The 10,984-nt window shown below is 40.1% G+C and overlaps 1 protein-coding gene across 1 annotated transcript in view; it reads right to left on the bottom strand.

Moving 5' to 3' along the window:
* Positions 1-791: 791 nt before the first annotated feature.
* Positions 792-10,984, bottom strand: part of MTCL3 (MTCL family member 3) — a gene marked incomplete at both ends in the record, with an annotated part of 29,459 nt that continues 19,266 nt past the window's right edge. Inside the window, 2 exons of the mRNA XM_082307375.1 lie at positions 792-2,093; positions 2,735-2,806. Coding sequence (XP_082163501.1) covers positions 792-2,093; positions 2,735-2,806 — 1,374 coding nt within the window. The remainder of the gene's footprint in view (positions 2,094-2,734; positions 2,807-10,984) is intronic.

The raw sequence follows: 10,984 nt of genomic DNA, 5'->3' as shown, positions 1-10,984 counted from the left end.
GCGTCTGTGACTTTCTGATACAAGGAAACAAAAGACTAATTAGTCAGCATAGGAGTAAGAAATAATAGCTTCTAGCTTCACCGGGAAACTACTTTGACTGTAAACTAGCAGAACAGCACAAAGCAAATTAACACAGCAAGAGACTTACTAAAACATTGGATAATACCATGAGCAATAACAAGATTTGCCAGCTATAGGATTGCATGATAAGATAAGGGTACGTAATTTTCATTTTTCATGGCAAAAGATCTTGAGTCAGCAAGGAATTTGCTCCCCGAAACCTCTCTGGAACAATTCTGCATAAAAATGAACTACAGGAAAGATGCTACTCACTGCTGCATGTAAGCAGTGACCCATAGGCCTTCAACAAGATACAACCAGTTACAGCAATTCCAATATTCACACTACCGTGTGGCTCTGTGACTCTGTAAAGTAGATTTGCATGGTTTATTTTTCTCTGTGGTTTGTCATATTCTCTATCATTTTGGAAATTTAATGTTTCCTCCTGTTTAAAACTAGTAAGATTTTCTTTTTATTCATTTAACAGGAACCCAACCACTAAGAAAACAATCAATCATGTTCATTTATGTGCCAAAAATGCTGTCTGCACTGTCTTTACTGGCGATGAAGGCACAACTCTGGCAAATGCAGTGGCAAAGCCAGAAAGGAGTAAAATCTTCCACCTCCTAGAGCATAAGTCTTTTAATTTCCAGGAGACCAGACTTATTCGCTGTTCACAAATATTGGTAGAACAAGGTCAAATGTATGGCCAAATGAGGATTTAAAAAAAATTAAGAAATAGCACTTTTTGTCCACTGTCTAGAATAAAGAATTTTCATGTGCCATACATCGAATTTGAGGCTTAATTGACTCGGCAGAGCCTTTTTACCTGTAGGCCGTAATAAGTAAAAGTCTACCTGACTCACTGACAAAGGTTCATCGGCACTTCGATCATCCGAAGACTTTGGGACTTCGAGTCTGTCGATGAAAGCCTGGAGCTCTTTCCTGAAGGCCTTCATCTGTGCGTTGATCCGGTAAAGAAGCTCATGCTCACGTATTCTGCTGCCATCGTCTTCCTCATCCATCAGTCCAAAGAGGTCCCCATTGGCTACATAAATTCTTGCCTCTGTTATGATAGTGCTCGTGTCAGAAATTAAGCGATCTATTGTCTTGCCCAGCCGCTCAGCTTCAGAGCGAATGTCCTTCATCTGCTGCCTGTCAGTGAAGCTTTTTTGCCACCCAGATGGTGTCGGATAAAAAGACCTCGTGGGTGTCAGGCACCGAATGTTGCGTACCTCTTCGGAGTCACTTTCCCCACCGATGGGGCCTTCCCTTTTGCGGTGAGGGGGCCGGGAATCATCATCGCTCTCTTTTTTTCCTGCATCACTTTCCGCATCACTGTCTCTGGGACTGCCACGGATCCCAAGATGAGAGGCCAAGTCATAGCGTTGCATGTTGGACATTAAGACTCTGTTCTCATATTGGAGTTGCATGACTTTGCCACTCAGCTCGTTGATCTGCATTCGTGCAGCTTTTAGCTCTTCCTGTAATGCTTCTGTCTTGGCATTATCATGGTGCCTAGAGCTCTCATGGGCCCCAGACTTGTACTTGTATTTGTTCAGCTCAGCTGTTATGCGCTTGTTTTGTTCTTCCAAATCAGCTAAATTTCTCCTCAGCAATTCTGTTTCATCTTCTACTAGCTGCAAATGCTGTCGTAATTCTGACAGGGATTCACTCTGCTCTCCCAGGAGCGGGTTAGTGGTCCCTGAGAAATCATCCCCTCTTAAATCATCAAGCTCTGCTTTCAGTCCTCTATTTTCTACTTCTAGTTCCACTATTTTCCTCCCAAGAATGTTAGCTTCCTCCTCCACAAGTCTCAATCGAAGCTTGAGTTCAGCTTCCCTTGTGGTAGGTGGCCCACCTGCTTCACCTTTTGGCAAGGGACTGTCCAAATCCCCATAAAATGATCTATATTTTTGCAGCTCATGTTCAAATCTGTCTTTCTCTTTATCAATCTTAGCCATTTTCTTCCTCATCAAGGCTGCTTCTTCTTTGACAAACTGTAACTGACATTTCAGGTCTTCATTGTCCTCCTTAAAAAAAAAGAAAAAGTAGTATTTGAAGAAAGTTGATGTAAAACAGGAGACCTCCAGTGGATGGTCTTAAATTACAAGATTAACAATCTCAGGTACATAGTTTTAGATACTAAGAGATTTTCCTGCAATCATTTTTTCACCGATCAATAAATTAAAGAGAGGGAAATGAATACTTAAATTTAAAAGAGGGGGAAAGACTAATTTACTTGCAACTAAAGTTTGCACAGTCCCCAGAAAATACATTGCGGGGGTGGGGGGGCTTGTAAAAAATCCTTATATTTTCTAGACTTGCAACACTGTAATAAACTGTACAGTGTTCAAAAATCCTGAAGTCAGCACACAAAGGGCCTATAATCTTGTTTCACTAGTGCTCCCATTTACTTATTTTGCCTAAAATATCGAGTACATGAAAGCTGGTGGGTTCTGTTGCAGCATCAGCGGTTTGTTTAGGTGGTCCTTGACATAGTGTTGTCTGACTGCAGGTCTGGGGTAAGAGCTCTCCGTTTCACAGCATACAGGAAAACGAAGAGCAAAGCAAACAAGCAAGCAAAGTGCAAATCTACAAATCATGTACATCATTTCCATAGTGTCCCTGAAGCCTCCACATGAGAATCCAGGCTGCTGTTATTACAACATACCTCTGTTGGTGTCTGCTGTGACTTTTTTTCTGATTTTGGTAGGTCTTTGCTCCCTCTTCTTTTCAGTGATTGCTGCAACAACGAAATGAGATGCACCGAATATTTCACTAAAGAGGTATATGATTCAGTCACTCTTTTAAAACATAGCAAGTCAAATGCAACTACAAAGGAATTAATTTCTTGTAATCCTTGAGATACCAAATACAGAGGGGAAACACAGCTGCCCAAAAATGACACAGCAATGTTATACAAGTAAAATATTGGTTTGATCAGTCTGTTACCTTTTTTATTCAACACATTTTAAGACTAATGCATAATGAATGTTTAACACATGACAAGAGAGGTAAGAAAGCAGGTATCCCAAGTGGTAACTTACAGATGGGAAAGCTGAGGCAAGCAGGGAAACGCAGCTTGCCCATTTGATATTAACGCTAATGGGGCCAAGGCACTTAAAGATGCATCTAGCCAGACATGTAGCCTTAGGTTTTGTGGTAGGCAAGCTACATAAACCAGTGTCACTGAGATCCTGTCAGCGGACTTGAGTGTACGTCTACAAGCACACCTTTCTCTGTGTCCCACCCACAGGCTTCAAGCTTGCAGTGTATTGCAGTCACACCTCTGTAGATGTATGCTGTAGACAAACTCTGTGCAGACAAACTCACACATAGATCTGGTTGCTAGGTTTGTTCTGTTTCCAGAACATATTCAAGTAAATACAATTTAAAACTGCTTGGACTACAAAGTCCTAGTGAGAAACAAAGCATATTAGCTTAAGAACAGCACCACAGAAACACATGTATGCACCACCATATGAGCAAGCTTCTTTGGTGTCTTCTCATCTGCTATGTAGCCAAAGTGAGTAGAAAAGAAAATCCTGCTTTTAGAGCAGGATACACTGGAATCAAAGCCTACTAGCATATCCAGCAAAAATCTCATAATTGCTGACAGTAGAAAGTTTGTTAGTGGGCAAGCAGTAGCAGTGGAAAGCAACTGCAATCATCCCACCGTCAACACCCAATACAGATCATTAAGAAAACAGCAGGAGAGAGGAAAGCGAGTGAGACAATATGGTAATACATAACATCCCACTTGCAGCTGTTCCCAGTTTTTATGTTCCCCAGGTAAAATGTAGGCCCTGAGGCAGGGCAGTGATACAACCAACACCATCTCCCTCCGAGATTATGCTCTGGTAGAAGGATCCTTTGTGCCACTGAGAAACATGCATTTCCCTGCACCAGCCAGGGGAGAATCCAGCTGTATCTAAAAGCCATCCAGTTCCACACAGTGGGAATTAAAATATGTTCATAATCCTCAAGGAACAGAGGACAGTGGGTGAGCATGCTGTACATAACAAGCCTGTGCACTGTTCGCCTGCTGGTACCAATTGCTGTCTTTCTTCTGCAGATCATCCCCATAACAAATACTAAGCTCGTGGACTGCTCACTCCAAAGGGAAAGTCAATGCCATAGAAATGACTCACATATATATCTGAGCAATCACAAGAGATTTCTCATGAGGCACTTTTTGCTAAAATTTACTATAGAGCTATGCAAGAATTAAGAAAAATGACCTCAGTTTCAGAATCAGAACTAAAATTCACAGATGGGCCCATCAAGAACCAGAATTAAAATTTTTATGTCTCTTGCAGAAACACTGAATGCTCTCAGTAGACAAAACAATAAAACTAATCAAAGATCATTAGCTGTGATAGCTAGATAGCTGGATAGCTGTGAATCACAGGCTTCTAAAGGAATCTAGAAAAGACAAAAAATAATTAAATTAACTCACTTTTTCCCTTTAAATATAAAGCCAACAACTTTGAGATCCAGTCTACAAACAAAATTATTCTTCTCCAGGGTCATGCACCAGTTAACCTATTGCAGAAATGGTATATGCATGTGGAGGTTTTTTTGTTGTATTTCTTTTTGAATTGGCAAATTTATAAAGCAATAAACTTTCAAAGGAGCAGCTTCCTCCCCTGTATTAGCGTTAATTATACCACTATGTATTATCACTTTGAAAAAACCCTTTGCAAATCAGTTAGCACTGCAAACTTCTCCTTGCTCCAGATTCTTGCCAATACCACCCACTAATAAAATAACCAAGGGATAGTTAAACTATATTTCTGCTTGATTACCTAAACGCCTTCTATTCACCCTGCTGAGCTCAGCATCTCTCCAGATATAATGAGGTTCTGAAATGCTGAGCTGCAACTTCTTGTGTACCCTACAACTTTTCAGAAGATAAGAGATATATGAAAACGTTTCCCGTGACAAAAAAAAGAGAAACTACAGAGAACAAAAAGTATTTTTCTAGGTTTGACACAAAATGAAAAATCTGTTTTTCTCCTTTGTCTCTACATCTTTTGTGTTCCTTTTGGTAGTCAGGATAGCAACATTTTAACTACAATAGTTGTGGCTATGTAATGACTAGGCACTACTTTCTGTTCTGCTCTACCTGAATTAAAACAAACCATCCACAGAGCTTGTATTATACACCAATGAAACGATGGCGGGTTTTAGCAACAAAATTTTATAGCAGAAAGCAATGAAGAACATGCACAATTCAATTAGCAGGATGATTTGGGTAAGTGGATTAGGCCCAGCTGGAATTGCTATGATCTCTTTTCTTGTGAAAAACACCATGAGACAGTTTCTGATCACTAGAGGTTAAGATCTCACTTGCCCATCTCAACTGACAGATGACACCTGCAAAATCACAGTGCGCCATAACATCTTGGTAGGGCACTGAGGCAATACTCATACTGAACAAAGAGTGCCACATATCAAGCAGTATATCCCGCTACAAATAATACATTTTTGAGGTTTTTTTCAGAGGTAATTTCACAATTTACAGTGGCTACTCTTTCTGTCATTTCTCTCAAGCCTTGTATAGTCCACTTTTCCAATCCAGTTTTCAACATTAAACAATTTATTGCTGCTAATGAAAATAAATCCATCAAAGTAAAACAGAAAAAGGAAAAAGAAGTTCAAATAAACATGTGGCAAAAACAAAAATAGCAACCCAGACTCCTGCAAGTAAATCTTCATATTATCCCGGTAACTGGACACTATTAAAACTGTCTGCATGTTGCTTGTTTTGACATATGAACAAATGTTAGACAGGGTGAGTGAGTGATTCAGCCACCTTCATGTACAAAATCTGTTTGTTCAAAAATTTTTGTGTTAGGTCACCTTTTAATATAATTCACCACTTGTTGATCCTTTTCCCATGTCACAGTGTACCACAAAGCATGCTGTAGTGCCACTAAAAGCCACCTCTGCTGTCTTCTCAATTGTAGCAAAAAAATCTGCCCCTCATATTCTAGAATTGGTTTTGAGAGTTTGTTGTGAAGGATAACATGGGGCCTCACATAATGTTTCTTCCGTATAATTTTCAAAATCATATTCCGTTCACTCTATTTAATGATTATGAATTAAAAAAAAGACAAAGGTAAAGTAAGAAACATCAGACTGCTTTTGAACTATCTGATCAGTAATGCTTACCAGACAGTGTTACGGTTTTAATAACCTTGAACCAAGTTACCCATCTGCAGGAGAAAAGAATAAGCAAAAAATGCATGTAATATTATTTCTACCATAGGGAGTTTGCTAAACTGCTCAAGTACTAATGAAATATTTCAACAGCACTGGGGATAATAAGACCAGCAACTGGGGCATGTATCATTATATTGTATAATCTCTGCTTACCTCTGAAAGACTAGGAGGTAAAACTGGGTTTGACCTGGCTATTCTAGCATTCACTGTAGCCAGCACACGTGGGGCTGCATGTGTGTTCTGTCCATGCTGAGACGTTTCCACAGTCTATGTAAGACCACAGATAATGTTCCTATTATATGCTCACCAGACCACATGCAATGGGCAATTCTGTTGTGATGTTCAGCACCATCGATTCTCCAGTGACCTTCACTGGAGTTCATCCAATGTCTTGCTGGAGATGCTAAGCACTTCTCAAGACCAGATGGTATAATCCTTCTCCTGCCAGCCCTAAACTGCAAGCCAAATGTGCAGTCCTAACATCACCTGTGATGCTCAGTGCTTCTCAGGTGTAAAAACACCTGAAATCTACTCTGAGAGTAACACAATGCAGAAATTATAGCGTCACACTCCACCAAGTAGGAAAGCTGTGAAATGAACTCAAATTCTCACCACCTGATCCTAAGCTGCAGTAAATCTCTCAGCAATTAATAAAGAAGCCCTAAGCAAAACATGCCAAGATTTTCCAAGATGCTTAGGTTTGATTATTTCAAGCCTGATCTGGGGGTATATGATCAGGCTTGAAATGTAGGCAACCACAGGAGGAATTCCTGACACATAAAGGGATTTATGGGTGCACAGAGCCCCCATAACAGAGCAGGCTAAGGCAAAGGGCGTGCAGCTTCTTCAATCCCCACAGCTTCAGTGGAACCTTCTCATCTGCACACAACTGTACAGTACACACTTACGGTTAGCTGCCTTCCAGCTGCTGTGACCGGTCTGCAGAGCTTTCAAAAATCAGAGCAAACCTAACACCATCTTTACAGTCTTGAAAAGTCGCTGAATATTTATAACTTTTGGGCTGCACAAACTTGCCTCGGTCAGGCACAGAGTGACTATGACCAGGGAAATGGAAATTTGCCCTAAGACTCTCTCTGCATTTTCCCTTCAGTCAATACGGTGGGTAGCTCATGGAGCTGGATCAAAACAGACACAAGACAGATTTTTCAGTTTACTGCCACCAACTCTAATTCAGTGTATTAGAATATGTAGTAAAAACTAAATGGACACTATCCATGTTGGCAAATTGGAAGTGCATATTCTCCTCAAAAAAAAATCTTTTTTGTTTTAAAATGTGTCCCTTACTCTGCAACTCTATCAGTGCAATTTGCCAGCAACAAACTCAAGACACTGCCTTTGTCTGTCACTGGCACAAGTACATAGAATGATACAACCCTTTACTCCTTCTACCCCCCTTCAAGGGCAGGAGAAGTCCTGAGTAGTTCAGTATTCTACTTGCTTGCAAAATTAAGGCAGGAACGAAAAAGCAAGGGATAAGCAAAACGCGAAGTAGCACAGCACCCCTGCCCATGAAGCAAACACTAAGTATATCCCTGCTAGCTCTAGCAGTGCTCTCTTCATATTAAAACTGGCATATTTGAAAACACTGCTGAGGATCGATACAAAATGAAAGCAATCTTCACTACTTCACTATGGAGAGAAAAATGGTTCTTATGTAGTCTTTTGAATATCTTCATATTGCAGAAGAGAAAATAGGAGCTGCCCTCCAATATTTGTATTATTTCATTTGCATTTATTTAGGAGTTATTTCAGTTATCATTTTCAGATCCTTTGCCATTTTTCATTTGCCAATTAAACAAGAAAAAAAATAAAAGGAGAGAAAAAGATAGACAACATTTGCACTTTACCCAGAGAAACCTTTTGCATTTTGAACCAAAACCATATTGCTAGAGTAAATAATGATAACTGTGGTATAACTAGGTAAGAGCATTCTTCACAGTGCATAAAATGAAGCAGCACATTTATGCTTCCATTACATTTGCTTCCTTCTTTTTCTTATTTGAAAATAATCCTGAGCAGCAGAAGATGAAAGCTGCCTTTGCAAAGCTCCCCATATGGCCTGGTCAAATAGCTGGCCAAACGCTGATGCTTTGCTTTCTGTGATCACACACTCCTTCATCCACTAGCATATCATAAAATAGTGGAAGCAACTTCTCTGAAGAGGAAGAGGTCTCCTGCCATTTGAACCTTTCAAAAGATGCAAGAGCTAGACATGCTTATTTCCCCAGCGCTCTCCAAGTAGGCCTCATTATGGATGCAGAAATCACAGTCAGCTTATACTCGGTTCCCTAATCCTGAAATGCAAAAGCAAATCTCAGAACACCATGCATATTTCGGAGTGAAAGTGCAGAAATAAGGTATTTTGTTGCATAGTGATGCTGGTTAAACCTATTTCCTAGGGCTTCCTAAGTTGCTGTATATTTGTCAGCTCAGCTATTTGTCTTTTTTGGGAGAAGAGAGTCAGTCTTTTTGTCAGGGTTTGCACAATGCGTAGTACAATGCACTGTCCCAGTCTTTATCTGGGACCGCCAGTATGACAGACAGTATGTCAGCATAGTTCAAAACACCACCACATAACAATACCAATAATCACAGTCACAGACGTGGATATGGCAATTATGAATTAAATACATACGAGATTTTGCCAAATCTAAAAAGAGTGTTCTTTCTCACACCTATTATCACATGTACAGTTTTTCAGTCTTCTTAGAAGAATATCTCAGAAGAGATTCCAAAGAAATTTTCATGAGAACAGGAAAGTGCAAGCAACCAGATTAGGTTCATTGCCTTGGTTACAAAAATGCGTATATATAAACCAAAGTGTAGTTACCATATCCCAACAAAAAAGGTTAGTCTGAGAATGAAAAGTAGTGAGAAGGAAAAGAAGAATGATTCTGCACACAATGTGCACCTTTACACTGCTCTCTGGAAATGTATACAGAAGCCAGTTCTGCAAAGTTGTGGGCTGATCACACATGTACACTTGCATTCAAGCTTGTTTCATACTGAAGAGTCATATTAAATGCACAGACAGCTCTTACAGTCCCTCACCTGGATTCACAGGGTAGGATGGCATCAAGAACATGCACATCTGTGTAGGTTTGTAGGCACACAGCAGAGAAAGGAGCTTTGCAGCTCGCCCTATGAGGCTGCACACCTCAGGCAACACCTCCAGTTAGAGAGTCATCTCACAAAAAAAATCAGATTTTAAGAGTTCATTTGAGAGGATGCAAAAATTTAAGATTAATTCAGGTAGGAAAAATTCTGAAATCTGCACATGGTCTAGAAGCCTGAGCAGTGAGCAGAACATTTTCTATTAACAGGGGAAAGAAATCCCTCTCTCACATGTCAGCAATCACCACTCTGACTATAAGGGAGGGTCTTCTGTTACTCATCATCTCTTCTTTTGTCTGTGTTTACTTGGGAAAGTTCTATTAACCACCCATTTGTAAATCAGATGAAAAATATTTTCCATAATACAACATATGGGGAAATTTCAATGGTATTTGGGAACTTAGGTTATTGAAAACAGAGGATCAGACTCTGCAGTGCTCTGAAGTTTTGCCAGTGTGATCCTGACACAAATTATATCTAAGTTTTAATCTAAGTTTTATTGAGCAGCTCATGTAAAGAAGGTGATCTGGAAAAATAAACCACGGAGGCCAGAAGCTAAAATGGAAGGAAGACATTTTAGCGGTTTGGACATCCCCACACCTACCTTTCTCACTCTGGTACCAGTCTGCTCTCCCATAAGCCTGCACCCAGTGCTTTTCCTGGTGTTTCGACCATGCAAAGATGGAGATGAGGGGAAGGAGAATACCATATAGCGCTGGCTGGAGCAGAGTGTCCAGCAGCTTCACTGACTACAAAACGCTCAGAAGACCTGTGACTGATCCCCATGCCTCATCCTCCTGAATGATGACTCTTCCTCCTAAATGAAACTTGCTCAGGCTCCTAAGGGAAATGTGTATTCCTAGCAAGGGAAGGGGCTGTGGCTCTTAGGCTGACTTAAAACCTTCATGTAGAGATTGACTTGAGACTGTTACTTAAAGGTTCCCTTTGCTAGAAATGTGAAAAACTCATTCTGAAATGAAGTTTGACAGTCTTCAGCTCATTATAAATATTTGATGACTGGGATGCATTTTTAACTAGCTATAATGAACAAACATCCGACTCTTCAGCATTTATCATAAATGTCACTGAACCAGCAAATTAATGCCACAGCAGTCCTAATGGGGTTATGCAAGAATCAATTCTTGGTCCTATGCTAATTAACATTTTTTGCCGCTGCCTGGAAAAAACATAAAATAATATTGAATAAAGACTGCAGATAGAGTACAGGTTGGAGAAATGTTAAATACTGAAAAGGGCAGTCACTGATACAAACCTTGGTGCAATCAAATAATCTGTTTTAATATGACTAAATATGAAGATAAACATGTAAGAACAAAGGGTGAAAGCTATGCTAAGACAATAGGAAGACAGCCTAGAGAATAGAGAAGATGTCTTGAAAATCCACATCCCTGAAAAAGGGGGTCAGGGTCATAAAGGATAATCAGCTGAAACAATGTCCAAGTGTAATTTTGTGACCAAAAGGCTTAACTTAGTCCTAGGATTTAGATGTCAAACCTGAGGTTCGCTGTGCAATAACAAGAAGGGATGTGCCTCTCCA

The sequence above is a fragment of the Platalea leucorodia genome (genome assembly GCF_965183815.1).
Source record: "Platalea leucorodia genome assembly, chromosome: 3".
NCBI lineage: Eukaryota > Metazoa > Chordata > Aves > Pelecaniformes > Threskiornithidae > Platalea > Platalea leucorodia.
The sequence above is the reverse complement of the archived record's forward strand: the minus strand, read 5'-3'. Positions and strand labels throughout refer to the sequence as shown.